The 20,563-nt window shown below is 42.9% G+C and overlaps 1 protein-coding gene across 16 annotated transcripts in view; it reads right to left on the bottom strand.

Moving 5' to 3' along the window:
- LOC118366259 (DENN domain-containing protein 5B-like) overlaps positions 1–20,563 on the bottom strand; it is a 146,119-nt gene that overhangs the window by 73,225 nt on the left and 52,331 nt on the right. For 5 of the 16 annotated variants that reach the window (XM_052492032.1, XM_052492035.1, XM_052492033.1 and 2 more), the window contains exon 1: positions 389–812. In XM_052492032.1, the coding sequence (XP_052347992.1) occupies positions 389–497 (109 nt within the window). In that variant the 5' untranslated portion in view covers positions 498–812. Of the gene's footprint in view, positions 1–388; positions 819–1,359; positions 7,367–13,029; positions 13,096–13,278; positions 18,857–20,563 lie in introns of those variants that run through there. The other 11 variants (XM_052492027.1, XM_052492030.1, XM_052492029.1 and 8 more) reach the window with 6 other exon arrangements.

Here is a 20,563-nt window from a genome sequence, read left to right as displayed (position 1 = left end):
AATAATGACATTATAGCCATTGCCTTCTTGCGCTCTCTTTAGTCCACAAAAACAGCCTGGACAGGTCTAACAAACATGTGAAGAAATGTCCCCAATACCTTTCAAATACCTTTAACCCAGTTCACCAGAGACTACAAGAATGTAAACAAGGTGATATCAGCCTGCAACTCTAGCCATTGTCCTTATGTTGTTGTCTTTAAATACAGCACATAATGTATTACCTTCAGACTGTAAAATATGTTCCAAATAAATGATATGCATTGACAGTGTCACTAAGATTCAAGTGTATTAGTTTAAAATCAAATAGATCGTTTTTAGAAAAAAAATTGTTTTGCATAGTTAACTCATAGGGAAAAGGTTCATAAAAATATAAATAAAGTCATCTTACCGGCTAATTCGTCCGGTTCCAGCCCAGTTTCGGTGTCTATTCCGCATATCACAAAGTAGTGAGCAAAACGGAAAGGCGCCGCTCCAGAAGCCGCGTTGGTCCCACTCATCTTGGATCACAGATCAGCGTGCTCCCGTTCCTAGTACTCCAACCGAGACATCTACATAGCGAGAATAAAACTGGTTTTGAAACTATTCTTTAGTCTTTGTAAATGGCAGAATGATAGTTCCGACGCGCGATTAAATTCGTTTTCTGTTCATCAAATATATATTTAAATTGACTGAAATATCGAAGGGAATACTTGCTGGTTGTCAGCTCTTGGTCGCACTGACAATACTGACCGAACCGAGTTGGAAACGCTAGCTCTAGCTGTGTCTGTGTGCGTGTGCGTGTGCGCTTGCTTTACTGCCTCGCGAGGGCGGACGCGTGGCAGGCGTCGCAGGGCGGGACATTTAAATCAAATCTGATGCATATATTAGGTCAATTAGGTGCAAAATGTGCACTGTGTGTGGTCTACATATTAATCAATATATTGCATGCTAAAGCCTATGTTTAATTTTCTCTGAATTGATTGTTAATGAAAAAAAACGTTATATGGACATTATCTTATGAGATGGGCCTAACATACATTAGGTCAGCTTGCTTTTCTTTCTGTTATCGTTTTCCTCAACTCCAGTGTTTTACTTAATAGGCTACAACAGTGGTTCCCAAACGTTTTATAGTCCCGCACCCCTTCAAACATTCAATCTCCAGCTGCGTACCCCCTCTAGCACCAGGGTCAGCGCGCTCTCAAATGTGTTTGGCATCATTGTAAGCCTGCCACCCACACACTATACAATACATTCATTAAACATAAGAATGAGTGTGAGTTTTTGTCACAACCCGGCTCATGGGAAGAGACAAAGAGCTCTTATAGGACCAGGGCACAAATAATAATAATAATCAATCATTGTCCAATCAATGTCCTTTATTTAGCCATCTTACATATAAAACCTTATTTGTTCATCCAAAATTGTGAATAACTCACCACAGGTTAATGAGAACGGTGTGCTTGAAAGGATGCACATAACTACAATGATGGGTTGTATTGGAGAGTGTATCTTAAATCATTTTCCACACACAGTCTGTGCCTGTATTTAGTTTTCATGCCAGTGAGGGCCGAGAATCCACCTTCACATAGGTACGTGGTTGCAAAGGGCACCAGTGTCTTCTGAGCGCAGCACTATCCAGAAATTTAGCAGTGGCTTCTGATTAAATTACATTTTCACAGAACCGCTTGTTGCAATTTCGATGAGGCTCTCTTGTTCAGATATCGGTAAGTGGAGTGGATGCAGGGCATCAAAGGGATAACAAATCCAGTTGTTTGTGTCGTCCGTTCCGGGAATGTGCCTGCGTAATTGCGCATCCAGCTCACTCAGGTGCTTCGCTATATCACATTTGACATTTTCCGTAAACTTGAGTTCGTTTGCAAAAAATCATACAATGATGGAAATACCTGTGTGTTGTCCTTGTTAATACAGACAGAGAAGAACTCCAATTTAACCATAGCGTCAATTTTGTCCCGCACATTGAATATAGTTGTGGAGAGTCCCTGTAATCCTAGATTCAGATCATTCAGGCGAGAAAAAACATCGCCCAGATAAGCCAGTCGTGTGAGAAACTCGTCATCGTGCAAGCGGTCAGATAGGTGAACAGTATGGTCAGTAAAGACAACTTTAAGCTCATCTCTCAATTGAAAAAGAAACGTGTCAATACTTTCCCCCTTGATAACCAGCGCACTTATTCTGTATGTTGTAAAAGCTTTACATGGTCGCCGCGCATATCATTGCATAATGCTGAAAATGGTTATTTCGCTGAACACTAGATGGTTTAATTTTATTTTTGGTAGTGAAACGAGGCTACTCAGGCAAGAAAAAAACATCACCCAAATGTATAGCCCTGTTGAAAAGTCTAAATGGACTGTTTGAAAATGTGACTCACATTTTTTTTTATGGCATACCCCGGACGGCATTGCTACCCCAGTTTGGGAAGAGCCAGGCTACAGGATTCTGTACATGGCTGACCTTGCCTGGGGGATCGGAGGGTTAAATCCAGCCAGTGTTCACACAATCCATGACAGAGAATTATGGAGTTAGCCAATGTAATAATAGCTTTTCTCCTCTATCCTCCTCCCTGTTCTCCCCTCTTATTCCTCAGACTATGTGACAGGAAGATAGGTTCTCACAAGGGGTCATAATATCCCACTGTCCTCTGAATGGCTGTAAATGAGCTGTGTGTGTTTTGATCTCAGCAGGTGTCAGATGAGAGGCGCTGGGCTGTGGAGGAAAAGGCCCTTCCCAGCACAGTGCTAAAACTCTCATGTTCATTCTCCTCACCTCACCAGTCATTAACCTGAGGAAGTCCATTGTGTCTGTTACATGGGATAGGAATATCAGGGAAATAGCAGGCTAGGTACTGTATGTAAGGTTAGGAATTTTCAACTCCTGAAGAGATACATCTTGTATTATAAACTGGGTGGTTTGGCTGACAGCCGTGATATATCAGATCATATATCACCAGTATGACAAAACATTTATTTTTACTGCTCAAATTATAATTTTTAAAAACCTTTATTTAACTAGGCAAGTCAGTTTACAATGACGGCAATTGTGCACCACCCTATGGGACTCCAAATCACTTCCGGTTTAGATACAGCCTGGAATCGAACCAGAGTCTGTAGTGACACCTCTAGCGCTATGATGCAGTGCCTTAGACCACTGAGCCACTCGGGAGCCCAATTACATCAGTAACCAATTTATAATAGCAATAAGGTATCTCGGGGATTTGTGGTATATGGCCAATATACCATGACTTAGGGCTGTTCTTACGTACGACACAACTTGGACCATATCCCATGCCTTATTGCTTAACTATACACTACCAGTCAAACGTTTTATAACAACTACTCATTCAAGGGTTTTTCTTTATTTTTACTATTTTGTACACTGGAATAATAGTGAAGACATCAGAACTATGAAATAACACATGGAATCGTGTCGTAACCAAAAAAGTGTGACTACATCATGAAGCTGGTTGAGAGAATGCCAAGAGTGTACAAAGCTGTCATCAAGGCAAAGGGTGACTATTTCAAAAAATATTTTGATTTGTTTAACACTTTTTTGGTTACCACTTGATTCCATGTGTTATTTCATAGTTTTGATGTATTCACTATTATTCTACAATGTAGAAAATAGTAAAAAAAATAAAGAAAAACTCTTGAATCATTTGGTTTTCTAAAACTTTTGACCGGTAGTGTACATTCTCAACAGGCCTCCACCACTCTTGTCCTTGTAGGCAGCAGTTTCTCTTTGGCTTTCTCCAATAAATATACAATAAGTGTTGTGTAGAAACAGAAAATATGACTGAAGATTCCCCTCTGTTATCTGTTCTGATCCATTCACCTATGTGAGTCTTTCAAGTCTCAACACATAGGAGAACCCGAGAAAGAAGCCTTGCACAAGTGAGTGACTGAAATGAAAGGAACATTGTACTTTGCTTCTCTCTGGTGGTGTAACTGTGTGTGTCTCAAATGTAGTCTTTGACTGGTGGTGAAGGTAAATAATACTACAATTACCTTCATTGGATGCTGGGTAGCCTGAGAGGATAGGTAACAACAACTTATTTTCTATAGTAATATTAGTTCAGTGCCATAACAATACAGTAAACATCAGAGGAGTATATATAAAACAATACAGCATCAAAACGGACAAATATTAAAAACAAAACATGGGATTGACAACTTTAAGACGTAGTATAAAACCAGTGACCTGTAAACTACACACATTCCTCAAAACCCGAAACATCAGCAGCATCAGTTGAATTTAACTACAAAAATCATCTATAGCCACAGATAACTATAAACCCAGTGCAAGGAACCACATTAAACAAATGACAACAGCTTTCAAATATCATTTGATGTCAGACATATATGATACATGTATAACCAGTGTTAAAAAACACCTGTTACAATTGACATGTTTTGTGTATGGGACAACATAAACTCGTCTGGTTTCTCCCCTTTAGCTTTGGTTCTGGCTGCAATAGGTAGAGTCAAAAAATACTGTAAACAAACAAAATACAATTTCCAATACCATCATTATGATTATGCCCTAACAATGCAGGCAAACAATACTGTAGGAATATGGATAACCAAACGCCAATCACCCTTACATGCTGACCACACTGCTTTCGTCGCATGCGCGAGCGTTGCAAAATAAATGTAAACATACATGTTAATCAATCATTGTGCGTCAGCGAGCGCCTGCGCGGCCAGGAGCTAAAATAGAAATTGGTTCTATTTGCGACACTCAACGTGCTGCAAGTCCGGTCTCTCCCATCTCCTCATTGGTTTTTAGGAGCATATACCCACCTGGGGTATTGAAAGATGAACTTATATCCACACTCTGGTCGGTTGTAGTAATGCAGTAATGTTGGTTGCCAACCGCCATATAAAGTCCAAAGAAGAAAAAAAAGCCTTAAGGAGAGATGACGAGAAACAAATTCGGTTTACCATTTTATCTGTGGATTAATTGTCAGAGTAGAGGACCTTGTGCATTTCAGGTAAAGTAACAACCCAATGTTTATATACAGTGGGGCAAAAAAGTATTTAGTCAGCCACCAATTGTGCAAGTTCTCCCACTTAAAAATATGAGAGAGGCCTGTCATTTTCATCATAGGTACACTTCAACTATGACAGACAAAATGAGAAAAAAATACAGAAAATCACATTGTATGATTTTTAATGAATTTATTTGCAAATTATGGTGGAAAATAAGTATTTGGTCAATAACAAAAGTTTATCTCAATACTTTGTCATTGCCAACAAAGGGTATATAACAGAGGTCAAAACGTTTTCTGTAAGTCTTCACAAGGTTTTCACACACTGTTGCTGGTATTTTGGCCCATTCCTCCATGCAGATCTCCTCTAAAGCAGTGATGTTTTGGGGCTGTTGCTGGGCAACACAGACTTTCAACTCCCTCCAAAGATTTTCTATAGGGTTGAGATCTTGAGACTGGCTAGGCCACTCCAGGACCTTGAAACGCTTCTTACGAAGCCACTCCTTCGTTGCCTGGGCGGTGTGTTTGGGATCATTGTCATGCTGAAAGACCCAGCCACGTTTCATCTTCAATGCCCGTGCTGATGGAAGGAGGTTTTCACTCAAAATCTCACGGTACATGGCCCCATTCATTATTTCCTTTAAAGGGATCATTCGTCCTGGTCCCTTTGCAGAAAAACAGCCCCAAAGCATGATGTTTCCACCCCATGCTTCACAGTAGGTATGGTGTTCTTTGGATGCAACTCAGCATTCTTTGTCCTCCAAACACGACGAGTTGAGTTTTTACCAAAAAGTTATATTTTGGTTTCATCTGACCATATGACCTTCTCCTAATCTTCTTCTGGATCATCCAAATGCTCTCTAGCAAACTTCAGACGGGCCTGGACATGTACTGGCTTAAGCAGGGGGACACGTCTGGCACTGCAGGATTTAAGTCCCTGGCGGCGTAGTGTGTTACTGATGGTAGGATTTGTTACTTTGGTCCCAGCTCTCTGCAGGTCATTCACTAGGTCCCCCCGTGTGGTTCTGGGATTTTTGCTCACCGTTTTTGTGATAATTTTGACCCCACGGGGTGAGATCTTGCGTGGAGCCCCAGATCAAGGGAGATTATCAGTGGTCTTGTATGTCTTCCATTTTCTAATAATTGTTCCCACAGTTGATTTCTTCAAACCAAGCTGCTTACCTATTGCAGATTCAGTCTTCCCAGCCTGGTGCAGGTCTACAATTTTGTTTCTGGTGTCCTTTGACAGCTCTTTGGTCTTGGCCATAGTGGAGTTTGGAGTGTGACTGTTTGAGGTTGTGGACAGGTGTATTTTATACTGATAACAAGTTCAAACAGGTGCCATTAATACAGGTAACGAGTGGAGGACAGAGCCTCTTAAAGAAGAAGTTACAGGTCTGTGAGAGCCAGAAATCTTGCTTGTTTGTAGGTGACTTATTTTCCACCATAATTTTCAAATAAATTCATTAAAAATCCTACAATGTGATTTCCTGGATTTTTTTTCTCATTTTGTCTGTCATAGTTGAAGTGTACCTATGATGAACATTACAGGCCTCTCTCATATTGTTAAGTGGGAAAACTTGCACAATTGGTGGCTGACTAAATACTTTTTTGCCCCACTGAACCAGGACAAATTAGCTAGCAACAGCAAGCTAGCTATCTAAATTGCCATAAATGTTTAATGCTTTTTGACCTGTCCACAAATGAATCTAATCAGAGTTTGTTTTGATATTTCAACCTGCGCGTCCTGATCGCTTCTGGTGTGGGTGAACAAAATCAACCTGCACGCGATGGCGTACCCACGCAAGCGGGCGGTTTGGTCAGCATGTTAGGTGTCAAGAGTAACAATGTACATAGTATATAATAATAATATAATACATACTTCTGAATGTTTCAACCGCAGATAACCGACCTTATTATAGGGAGAGAAATAAGACATGTATTAATTTTAAAACACGTAGAAAAGTAAACTGCATAATGTAGCCTAAATTTAGGCACTGTCTGTAGTGTTTCAAGTTTTTTTTAAAACAGCATAGGCACGATGTCATTGTCTTTGCAGGTTGCATCAACTATTGTACTGTCTGGTGTATCCTGTCATGGCCGGCTGATTGGCTTACGAATCACGTCTGTCTTCTGACCACCGCTCGTTCCATTCGTCCACCGGAAAGCCATGGTGCCTAGCCGTTGCCTCAATTATTTTCCCTTGGCTGGAGGATGAATGGTGACCACGAGGGGGGCTTACAATCTGAGAGGAACCTGAATGATGACCGTGACGGGGACTTGCATGCAGAGAGTCAATAGGATGGTTACCGTGAAGGGGACTTGCATTCTGAGAGGACGCTGGATGGTGACCGTGAAGGGGACTTGAATTTCGAGAGGAACCTGTGAGGCAAGCATAAGCAAGCAGGTGAGAAATAGCCGACCCCCAGCTACTGGTTTTCCAAGTGCAGATGAAGGACCAGTAAGGTGACTTTTCAGTTCAAAGGTCTTTTGAATGTACACAAGATCACTCTGAACAAGTACATCAACTTTTCCCCCGAGCTTTCTCTTTACTTTATGGGTCGTTCCATTTGATTGCAATCACTTTTTGACTGCACCCCTCTTGATTTGAACAGAACTTTCCATACATGCAAGTGGTCAGAAAGTGTATTTTTGGACCTGAAGGCCAACACTTTTAGGAGTCAGAGGTGCTCAATGTAAACACATTTTGCATATCCCATTCAAGATACTCAAAAACATGTGAACACACACACACACACACACACACACACACATACACACACACACACACACCCGTTCAAACATTTGGGGTCACTTAGAAATGTCCTTGTTTTTGAAGGAAAAGCACACTTTCTTTCTCCATTAAAATAACATCAAATTGATAAGAAATACAGTATAGACATTGTTAATGTTGTAAATGACTATTGTAGCTGATTATTCTTATGGAATATCTACATAGGCGTAGAGGCCCATTATCAGCAACTATCACTCCTGTGTTCCAAAGGCACGTTGTGTAAGCTAATCCAAGATTGTCATTTTAAAAAGGCTAATTGATCATTAGAAAACCCTTTTGCAATTATGTTAGCACAGCTGAAAACTGTTGTTCTGATTAAAGAAGCAATAAAACGGTCCGTCTTTAAACTAGTTGAGTATCTGGAGCATCAGCATTTGTGGGTTCGAAATTCGTCAGTCTATTATTGTTCTGAGAAATGAAGGCTATACCATGCAACGAAATTGCCAAGAAACTGAAGATCTCGTACGCCGCTGTGTGTTACTCCCTTCACAGAACAGCGCAAACTGGCTCTAACCAGAATATAAAGGAGTGAGAGGCCCTGGTGCACAACTGAGCAAGAGGACAAGTACATTAGAGTGTCTAGTTTGAGAAACAGATGCCTCACTGGCAGCTTCATTAAATAGTACCCGCAAAACACCAGTCTCAACATCAACAGTGAACAGGCAACTCTGGGATGCTGGTCTTCTAGTCAGAATTAATCTGTCCAGTGTCTGTGTTCTTTTGCCCATCTTATTCTTTTATTTTTATTGGCCATTCTGAGATATGGCGTTTTCTTTGCAACTCTGCCTAGAAGGCCAGCATCCCGGAGTCGCCTCTTCACTGTTGACATTAAGAGTGGTGTTTTGCGGGTATTTAATGAAGCTGCCAGGTACAGTGGCTTGCGAAAGTATTCCCCCATTGGCATTGTTCCTATTTTGTTGCATTACAACCTGGAATTAAAATAGATTTTTGGGGGGTTTGTATCATTTGATTTACACAACATGCCTACCACTTTGAAGATGCAGAATATCTTTTTAATGTGAAACAAACAAGTAATAAGACAAAAAAACTGAACTTGAGCATGCATAACTATTCACCCCTCAAAGTCAATACTTTGAAGTGCCACCTTTTGCAGCAATTACAGCTGCAACTCTTTTGGGGCATGTCTCTATAAGCTTGGCAGTGGCACATTTAGCCACTGGGATTTTTGCCCATTCTTCAAGGCAAAACTGCTTCAGCTCCTTCAAGTTGGATGGGTTCCGCTGGTGTAAAGCAATCTTTAAGTTATACCACAAATTCACGAGGCCATTCAAAGAAATTTAAATGTTTCCCCTTAAACCACCCAAGTAGTGCTTTAGCAGTATGCTTAGGGTCATTGTCCTGCTGGAAGGTGAATCTCCGTTCCAGTCTCAAATCTCTGGAAGACTGATACAGGTTTCCCTCAAGAATTTCCCTGTATTTAGCACCATCCATCATTCCTTCAATTCTGACCAGTTTCCCAGTCCCTGCCGATGAAAAACATCCCCACAGTATGATGCTGCCACCACCATGCTTCACTGTGTGGATGCTGTTCTCGGGATGATGAGAGGTGTTGGGTTTGCGCCAGACATAGCGTTTTCCTTGGTCAAATAGCTCAATTTTACTCTCATCTGACCAGAGTACCTTCTTCCATATGTTTGGAGAGTCTCCCACATGCCTTTTGGCGAACACCAAATGTGTTTGCTTATTTCTTTCTTTAACAATGGCTTTTTTTTCTGGCCACTCTCCGTAAAGCCCAGCTCTTTGGAGTGTACGGCTTAAAAAGTGGTCCTATGGACAGATAATCCAATCTCCACTGTGGAGCTTTGCAGCTCCTTCAGGGTTATCTTTGGTCCCTTTGTTGCCTCTCTGATTAATGCCCTCTTTGCCTGGTCCGTGAGTTTTGGTGGGCGGCCCTCTCTTGGCAGGTTTGTTGTGGTGCCATATTCTATCCATTTTTTAATAATGGATTTAAAATGGTGCTCCGTTGTTCCAAATTTTGTATCTTTTTTTTATAACCCAACCTTGATCTGTTCTCCACAACTTTGTCCCTGACCTGTTTGGAGAGTTCCATGGTCTTCATAGTGCCACTTGCTTGGTGGTGTTGCATTATCTGGGACCTTTCAGAAGAGGTGTATATATACACTGAGATCATGTGACAGATCATGTGACCTAAGTGTCCACCTAAGACCATCAAAATATGTGACTTCTGAAGGTAATAGGTTGCACCAGATCTTATTTAGGGGTTTCATATCAAAGGGGGTGAATACATATGCTTATGTTATTATTTTAATTTCATAAATTTTGAATATTTTGTGTATGTCCATTACATAAAAAACAAACAAAAATACATTTAAATTACAGGTTGTAATGCAACAAAATTCCAAAATACATTTTGGACACTACAGTTTAAATGGTTAACTTCTGTTAAAGCAAGGCTCCTGAACTCTCGTGTATTTTCTGCATTATGCAATGATATGGTCAGCGACCATGTAACGCTTTTACAACATACAGAAGTGCGCTGGTTTTCAAGGGGCAAAGTATTGACACATTTTTTTAAATTGAGAGATGAGCTTGAAGTTGTCTTTACTGACCATTTTCACTTGTCTGACCACTTGCATGATGATGAGTTTCTCACACGACTGGCCTATCTGGTTGATGTTTTTTCTCACCTGAATGATTAGAGTCTAGGATTACAGGGACTCTCCTCAACTATATTTTCTGTCTGTATTAACAAAAACAACACACAGGTCTTTCAGCCATTTAAATAGCTGTTCAGGAGTCTTATGGCTTGTGGGAAGAAGCTATTTAGGAGCCTTTTGGACCTAGACTTGGCACTCTGGTAACGCTTGCCATGTGGTAGCAGAGAGAACAGTCAATGATTTAGGTGGCTGGAGTCTTTGACCATTTTTAGGGCCTTCCTCTCACACTGCCTGATATAGAGGTCCTGGATGGCAGGAAGTTTGGCACAGGTGATGTACTGGGCCGTACGCACTACCCTCTGTAGTGCCTTGCGGTCGGAGGTCGAGCAGTTGCCATACCAGGCAGTGATGCAACCCGTCAGGATGCTCTCGATGGTGCAGCTGTACAATCTTTTGAGGATCTGAGGACCCATGCCAAATCTTTTCAATGTCCCAAGGAAATAGGTTCAATGGAATCTACAGGAATAGGTTTTGTCATTCCTTCATCACGAATGTCTTGGTGTGTTTGGACCATGTTTGTTGGTGAAGTGAACGCCAAGGAACTTGATGCTCTCAACCTGCTCCACTACATCCCCGTCGATGAGAATGAGGGCGTGCTCGGTTCTCCTTTTCCTGTAGTCCACAATCATCTCCTTTGTCTTGATCACATTGAGGGAGAGGTTGTTGTCCTGGCACCACACATTCGGGTCTCTGACCTCCTCCCTATAGGCTGTCTCATCGTTGTCAGTGATCAGGCTTACCACTGTTGTGTCATCAGTAAACTTAATGATAGTGTTGGATTCGTGCCTGGCAGTATAGTCATGAGTGAACGCTGGGTACATTAGGGGACTGAGCATGCACCCGAGGGGCCCCCGTGTTGAGGATCAGCGTGGCAGATGTGTTGTTAACTACCCTTACCACCTGGGGGCGGCCGTCAGGAAGTCCCGAATCTAGTTGCAGAGCGATTTGTTTAGTCCCAGGGCGCTTAGCTTAGTGATGAGCTTTGAGGGCACTATGGTGGTGAACGCTGAGCTGTAGTCAATGAATAGCATTCTCACATAGGTGTTCCTTTTGTCCAGATGGGAAAGGGCAGTGTGGAGTGCAATAGGGATTGCATCATCTGTGGATCTGTTGGTGTGGTATGTAAATTGGAGTGGGTATAGGGTTTCTGGGATAATGGTTTTGATGTGAACCATGACCAGCCTTTCAAAGCATTTCATGGCTATCGACGTGAGAGCTACGGGTCGGTAGTCATTTATGCAGGTTATCTTAGTGGTCTTGGGCACAGGGACTATGGTGATCCGCTTGAAACATGTTGGCATGACAGACTCAGACAGGAAGAGGTTGAAATGTCAGTGAAGACACTTGCCAGTTGCTCAGCGCATGCTCGGAGTACACACACTGCGGCCTTGTGAATGTTGACCTGTTTACATATCTTACTCAAATCAGCTGTGGAGAGCGAGATCACACAGTCGCCCGGAACAGCTGATGCTCTCATGCATGTTTCAGTGTTACTTACTTCGAAGCGAGCATAGAAGTTATTTAGCTCATCTGGTATGGCTTGTGTCACTGGACTGCTCTCGGCTGTGCCTCCCTTTGTAGTCTGTAATAGTTTGCAAGCCCTGCCACATCCGACAAGCATCGGAGCCAGTGTAGTATGATTCGATCTTAGTTCTGTATTGACGCTTTGCCTGTTTGATGGTTCGTCAAAGGGCATAGCGGGATTTCTTAAAAGCTTACGGGTTAGAGTCCCGCTTCTTGAAAGCAGCGGCTCTACACCCTTTAGCTCAGTGCAAATATTGCCTGTAATCCATGGCTTCTGGTTGGGGTATATACGTACACTCACTGTGGGGACGATTTCTGGATAGGGCTGCGCTCAGAGTTTCTTGCCTTAGCAAATCGCGCTGTTAAGACACTGTTTCCCTTTGCAACCACGTACTTATGTTATTGTGGATTCTCGGCCCTCACTAGCATGAAAACTAAATACAGGCACAGACTGTCTGTGGGAAATGATTTAAGACAGAGACTCTCTCCAATACAACCCAACATTGCAGATTTATGTTCATCCCTTCAAGCACACCCTTCTCATTAACCTGTGGTGAGTTATTCACAATTTTGGATGAACAAATAAGGTTTTATATGTAAGATGGCTAAATAAAGAGCAAAATTATTGATCATTATTATTTGTGCCCTGGTCCTTTAAGAGCTCTTTGTCACTTCCCACGAGCCGGGTTGTGACAAACTCACACTCATTCATATGTTTAATAAATGTAACTGCATGTTGAGTTTGTGGCAGGCTTACAATGATGGCAAAAAACAACATTTGTGAGTGCACTGACCCTGGTGCTAGAGGGGGTACGCAGCTGGAGGTTGAATGTTTGAAGGGTAAGGGAAGATAAAACGTTTGGGAACTACTGATCAAGATGATTCCAATCAGAACCCAACATCGAACTGTCTAGGTCTGACATTTTTATAAAAGGAAAAAGACATACAACAGTTTGAAATACTGGGAAATCATTGGTGCAATTGTAAAAGTAGCCTACGATGTGAGGCCAGCATAGCCTGCGACTTACCTTCAATTTCATTTGGCCTCTTCTTCTGCTTCTCTGACTTGATGTAAGCAACTCCAGTTATTTTTGCTGTAACCAGAAGAAATTGTCAATGACTGGAAATCCAACAAAATGTATCTAAATATTGACCTGTTGTGTGTTATTCTGTGTGTTCGTTTTTCATGTCCATGCTAGCTATACATATTACACAAAAACTTTGAGGGAATTACATGCCATTTTCTTTTGCCAGTGGCTTGTGATTTGTGTCCTTACCTGAGTGTCTGAATTCTTTTGGAGGTTCACGATGGAGAGACTTCGTCCAATGCTTTGCCTGAACAATGCTCTCCTTCATCAAAATGACAGCAGGCTCCTGCATTTCCCACTTCCTTTTGAAGCGCTTTTCACATAAACCGCTTGGTCCAGGCTTCAGCTCCCCTATATCTTGCTGCTTCGCTTCCATAACAGGGGGCTGTTTCTTCTTGTTCTGGCAGTTCACAGAAGCATCTTCCTCTTCATCATCAGAGTGCTGTGCATCTTCCGGATCTGTGTAAGACCTGTTGAACATGATGTAATTTTCATATTCACAGGGCTTGAAGTAGTGCACGTTCCTTGGATTCAAAGGAAAGCTGATGTTCCGCTTGGGTTTTGGTGGAGCATCGACACGTTTTAGAATGGGTCGGATGATCCTGGTCTCCGAGCTGGACCTGGGATTGGCCTGTTGACCTTCCACTTCCTCTGGAGGACACCCTGATCGCCTGCGAGTCCGGGGGATTGGAGTCGGGACAAAGCTGCTCTCCCAATTTGAGAACACCTGCTGCCTCGCAGAGACTTTTGCCCCAAAATGGCGGTTGTCATGTTCCGGTGATAACCTGGCCGGATTAGGGCAAGCATGACTACCTGGGCTATAACCTTTGGGCCTGGCAGGCTTCATAAAAGGTTTGGGCTTGTGTGCCACTCTTGCAGATTTGTTCAGCGTTTGTGATTCAGGTGAAGCACTGGGAGATGTCTCTTCTCTGTTCTCTCTCTCACACCAATCCTTTGAAACCTCTGGAGTCCTCGGAAGCTTCGGAATCCTTGGCAGCTTTGGCTTGAGGGGCAGCGAGTCGTACTCACACTCACTTTTTGACAACCTTCCTTTCTCATTCTTTTTCAACACCTTCGGAATCTGTGTCAATTTCTGTTGGGATGTCAAGTCACTCTCTGCCGTAGGATTTAGTTTCTTGGACGAGTCAGGAATCTTAGAGACCATTATCCCTAAACCCCCGGACTCTCCTCTATCCGCCACCCTCTTCTGCCTTGGTGGGGAACCTTTCTCTCTCTTCCGGCTTGGTGGAGAATCTACCTCGCTCTCCCGGCTTGGTGGAGAACCTTTCCTGACAAGATGTTTGGGTAAGGACAGCTTTTTCAATCTGACTTTTTGGCATTTAATTTTTTGCTTGTGTTTGATGTTGTTCCTCTGCCGCTCTTTGACAACAGGAGACATTGAATTTGCAAGGGAATGGTGTCTGTTAGTTTTGTTCTGGGCTTTAGTCTTTGGCATTCTGGGGACTTCAGTATGTTTTGAGGGTGAGGCGTTTATGGAAGGCTTTTTGGGGATGTTTATGGAGATTTTGTGAGGAATGGTGGTGGTTGAGGATCCCTGCACATGGAGTTGAGTTGAGTTCCTGCCGTCAGTTTCAGTTGAATTTCTCCTCTTCTGTGACATCTTGTCCCTACTTTGATTGTCCTCTCTCTCTTTCTCAGTTGAATGTCTCCTCTTCAGTGGCTTCTTGTCCCTGGATTGACAGCCCTCACACTCTTTCACAGTTGATGATCCCCTCTTCTTGTCTTTACATCGATTTTCATCACTCTCAGTTGAATGTCTCCACTTGTGTGATGCATGTGGCTTCATGTCCCTGCATTGATTATCCACAGTTGCCTTCAACCCAGAGCACTTCGTGGTTTGGGATGGTGTCCTTCCCCTCTCTGCTCTCCCATGGCTTTTCTTGTGCTTTTGCCTGTCAGATGACGTTGGATGGAGGGTCTTCTCCTTTTCCATTTTTTTATGTACTTTTTTCTTTGACTTGCAGGTTTTGTATTGAGTGACAAAGTCAGCAACTTCGTCATACTTTTCTACAGGTGAACCACAGTCCTCTATAGGTGAACACCAGTTGTCTGCTATGATGTTAGCTCTTAACTTAGAGGGGCTTTCAACCTTGGGAAGTGGTAATGTACTCATCCTGCAGTCTTGGTCCTTCTCTTGCCATCTTTCCCTATCCTCAGAACCAGGACTGACTTTGCTTTGGGTCGTACGTTCTTGGGCTGACTCACATGGTGCTTTGGCATCAGTTTCAGGCTCTGTCCTTTTCACATTAGAAGCATGAGCCTCAATCTGAGCATGTGGTTCATTATAGCTCTCCTCTGTCTCCTGATCGGAATCCTCACTTGTATCTGACCAGAAAAAAAAGTCAATGATCGGTATGACGCCTGTCCATTGCTGCATTTCACCCTGTGTCTTATTGTCACTGGATTTATTGTCATCACCCTCTTCTTCAGTTGAATGTATCTGCTTCTTGTCCCTGCATTGACTGTCAACAGTCACCTTCCCCCCAGAGTCCTTGGGGACCTCTGTCTCCTGATCATTTGTACATGACATGGTAAAGCAGTGAGCGATTGTCATGCATCTTGTATCTTGCTGCAATCCTTTCTCTCTCTGACAACTGGAGCATAGGCCCATTTCAAACCCATTGTCAGTTTCAATACCACAAGGACAGTAGCAGGACTTATCTAAGCTGCCACTTTCTATATTCTCTAGTTGCTTTGTCTGTGTCTTATCTTTGTTTTTAGAGCAGGATTCAGGGGACGCAAATTGGAGGTCAGAGCCATTCTCGATCTGGCAAAACAGTCTCATGGCATCCTCAGATGTCAGGATGGTCAAATTCATTGGGGAAAGGGGTTCTGTGTCCGAGTCTGTTGTGAGGTCTACGACCGTTTTGAGGTCTGTGTCTGGTGCCTCTGTTTCAGCAAGCAGTTTCACAGCATCCTCTGGTGTGAGGACGGTCAAAATCATTGGGGAAAGGGGTTCTGTCTCTAAGTCTGCGTTTGTTGGGAGGTCTGTGTTTGTTGGGGGGTCTACGTCCATCGTGAGGTCTGTGTTTGTTGTGAGGTCTGAGTCTGTTGCTTCTGCAGGCAATTCCACAGTCTCCATCTTGCTGTGGAAGGTGTCATCCATCTGGACACCCCCAACCACTTTGGAACTGTCCTCTGCTTTATCTGGTATGAACCACAGAGACCAAGCTCTTCCAGAATCTTTGTCAATGTCATTCAGCTTCTCGTTGACATTTAACCATGATGAATTATAACCCACTTGGGAAGAGGTGTCAACATGTACTGGAATGGGAAACTTCTCGAGCACTTCCTCTAGTGATATACCACTGACTGCAAAGAAAACCACAGCCTTCTCATCCTCTGCGGCCCAGGCAGACACATCCTGCATGATTTTCTCATCCATTTGATATTTTAAAGCTTCTAACAGGTTAGAGGTATCCCCTCCCCAATACAACTCCAATATGGCCCCGAGACAACCATCCTTTGCCTCTGTGACTGTTGTCGCACTCTCCAGATAAGTAACCAGTCTCTGCAGCGCACATAACTTGAACTGAACTTCAGCAATTGTGGACAAATCAAGAGTGCTCTCATCTGCAACATTAGAGCTACCTTCCATGATTATCTGGGCACCACCGATGCATGCGATATCAGTTGCCTGAGGGTTGGTGTGGACAAATGGTGAAGGTGATCTCTTGTCCATTTGTGTGATGACCTGAAGGACCTCATCATTGTCCTCTCCTGTAGATGCCATTGAACTTGTTTCAGATGCATCTACAGGTTTATCACACTCCAGAAGACTCTCAACTTGAACCATTTCATTTAGGACAGAGAGAGAACTTGCATCATCTTTAGCTCTTTCCCACAGGTTTTCCGCCTGTTTTTCGTTGATGGACCAGGTCTGTAAAATCTTAAATGGCAGCTCATTGCCTGCATTCTCTGTCTCCATGGGCTCTGGGGACTGCTGTGGACCCATTGGCGGGACGATAGCCACGGGGGGCGGCAGAGCGGTGGCGACTGCCGTCAGGGTCATGTACCTGGGGGTGGACTTACTCTCCAGCCGTATAGTGGAGTCCTCATCACTAAACCTCTCAGGGGGCCTCGCCTGGTAGTCTTTGGTGTTTAGATGTAGTTGTGCTTTGCCTGCTTGTAAAACATACATCTTCTCTGTGCTGAATTGTAGGGACTGAGAGGGGTCTTGTGTTGAGTTATTCCCATTTACAGGTCCATTTTTAGATCTTAAAACACTCTGGGGCCAGTGCTGTATTTCCTTGAGTGAGATCTTATGTTTATGAGGTTTTTCCTGAGGGGTGTCAGTGAGAGAAGGAGAGGAAGCATGTTGCTGTTCTGGGGTGGTAATGGTCTGTGTGTGAGAAACCAGAGCAGCATTGCCAGGAAGATGATCTGTATGTTGTGTTATGGCTTGGGAAGGAACACTAGGTCCGAGTATACCATGGGTGTCTGCACTTGTTACCTGGGCTGCTTTTAGGTCAACAACACCAGATTCTGTACCTCCCATGGAAGGGAAATCTGTAAAAACACACTGCTGTGCAGTCGTAGTAAAGGTCTGCACAAGTGATGTAGAATATCTCACAGGACCTGTTGTATGTCCTGATGTTGTTTCACTGTGTTTGTTGTTGACCATAGGAACAGTTGGAGTGATGTTGGCATTCTGAATGTCTGGAGAACTGTTGGTCATAGTTTGAAAAGGGTTGACATGCTTAGCCTGGAAGTCCAGCCTGGGAGACCTGCTGGAATGGACGCTAGAACTTCCACTAGAGCCACCCCTAGAACATCCACTAGAGCCACCCCTAGAACGTCCACTAGAGCCACCCCTAGAACGTCCACTAGAGCCACTCCTAGAACGTCCACTCGAGCCACCCCTAGAACATCCACTAGAGCCACCCCTAGAACGTCCACTAGAGCCACCCCTAGAACGTCCACTAGAGCCACCCCTAGAACATCCACTAGAGCCACCCCTAGAACATCCACTAGAGTCAGCCCTAGAACTTCCCTTTGAGCATTCAGTAGAATGAACCCTGGAATAGGAATTAGAATGTCCCCTTGAATGTTCATTAAAATGTCCTCTAGCATGTCCATTGGAATAGGTGGGATCTAACATCTGCCATTTGCTTTCCAAGTAATGGAGATTGTTATGATTCACTATCCGACCAACCATATAATCCCAGTCAGTTTTATGGTGATGGGTTATATCCTCGTGCCCTTTTTCAACAATGAGGGTGGGCAAAAACTCATAGCTGGGGAAGTGGGGTTCATTCTTAGCCCATGTTTCTGTTATCTCTCCACTGCGATGTAAGGTTACATTAGGGGATGCCTGGCCTCTCAGGGGTCCATAGAGATTTGGCCAATCCCTTATGTTCTGACTCTGAGCCATTCTGTGATGGTCCTGATGATACAGATGTGGCGGCTGGGTCTCTTGTGCCCCATGTCCACGGAAGTCCATTGGAGAGTTTTGTCTAAGGGAGTTGTAGTGGGCCCGTATGGCAGCTTCTTTCTCATGGTTCAGCCACTGGCGTTCCCTTTCTTGTTGGGTGAGGTACTGTCTTTCACCAGCAGGGGGAGCACTTTGCCACTGAGCCATATTATGGCGGCTGTATCCATCACCATAGCTCCATTCTCTTGCTTTGGCATTTTCACAGGCGTTATCCATGTTGTGTCAGTTCTATCCGTCCCAGCACATTGAGTTGGACTGCATTACAAGCATATGGGGCACCATACTCAAAAGTTCAATTGTGATAGGTCAATTCTGGAGAGAGAACAAAGAGAAACTATTGTGAAAACTATGCAATGGTTATCCATCAACCAAGTTATTGATTTTTCTAAAATACACTGCAACATGTTTATGATATATGACTGCCAGTTGACATTATGGTCTGAAAGTTAGTTAGAGTGCAGATCACAATCAAGTAACACCATCAATATAGTACACGCTCATATAGGAGGAGCCTGTGCCCCACACATAGCAGTCTGAGCAGGAGTAGAGTTCCACCTCAGATCAGGTTGACCCTCCAGAGGAATCAGAGAGGGTGTTGATCCCTCCACATCTATTTGGTATATAATATCGGCATTGTTGATATCCAAGGCCCTTTCTCAGGGTTAAACCAAGGTAACTTGTCTCAGGCAAATCATTATTATAACAATTGACCACACAACAACTTTCTCCAGCCTTGAAGTGATGCGGAGAAGTGAATGAATCACACTGGTCAATCGGTTAACATAACAATGGAGCCTATTCATTCTTAGCTATGTAGACAACTTCCCTAGTCACACTAGGTTTCAAGCTATTGGCCCCTTTAGGTTTGGACCAGAGTGGTATACTACGATCACAATCAATTAAGCCAGCTGACTTTAATAAGCAACCAGATACAACTATTGATTTTCTGGTTCATAAAAAGAAGATATGAGACATGTGTTTTGTTTGTTGAATCTATTAGACCATGCCCATTAAAAATGTAGCTTTCTAAAAAAGTTAGCTGAAATGCTTATGTTACTAGCTCCTAAGAATGCAGTAAAATGTCAAACAAGTACAAAGTAATATTTTATAATAAAATGTCGTAATGAATCAAATTCACAATCCAAATAGGGCTGTAACAGCAGTCTAAATGCAATCTATATGTATAAACACCGGATGAATTTACACAAGATATAATAACAATTATATATTAGAGTGAGTTATGGCAAGAATATCTTTTTTGTTGTCATTTAGCAGAGGCTCTTATCCAGAGAGACTTACGGGAGCAATTAGGGTTAACTGCCATGCTCAAGGGCGTAGACAGATTTTTAATCTAGTTGGCTCAGTGATTCAAACCAGCAACCTTTCGTTTAATGGCCCAACACTCTTGGCTACCTGCTGCCCCAGTATATAAATAAATATGTGTGTATTGTTGGATTCTAGCTTAAAATAGACGTATTAAGGTTACCATATCTTATTGATTACATGTCTAAGGAAGGTTGGGGTCAATGAAGGGGGTAATAAGAATGTGGCATATGGAAAGTTAATGAGTGAGACAAGTGGAGTACAGAACGTTTACATTCTGTCAAAAATGTTATGGTTGAATATCAAGGCTCCTAAGGAGAGAGGCAAAGCAAAATAATCTGGTTTTAGTCACTGATTCAGCCCAAGGTCAAGTAAACTGATGAAGTGAGAGAGAAAAAAACAGTCCTATCCCACACACATATCCTTCCACGCCAACACAGGTTATAGCATCCAGCAGGGCCATGACTACACCAGTGAGAAGAACCAGTCAAGTTCCTGTTAGGAAAATTATGATTAAATGACTGAACAAATCATTTTAAATGGAACTGTAACTAAGTAAAACTTATACTCTGTTTTATTATATCTGATTAACAATATGAGTTCATAAGAAGGGATTGTGTGACACGGACAAGGAGTAATTCAAGTTAATGAACACCATTCCAACTAGGAAAAAATAAATGGGTTGTGGATTAAGTA

Source organism: Oncorhynchus keta, chromosome 33 (assembly GCF_023373465.1).
Source record: "Oncorhynchus keta strain PuntledgeMale-10-30-2019 chromosome 33, Oket_V2, whole genome shotgun sequence".
Classification (NCBI taxonomy): Eukaryota; Metazoa; Chordata; class Actinopteri; order Salmoniformes; family Salmonidae; genus Oncorhynchus; species Oncorhynchus keta.
This window is presented reverse-complemented; position numbering and strand designations above follow the sequence as displayed.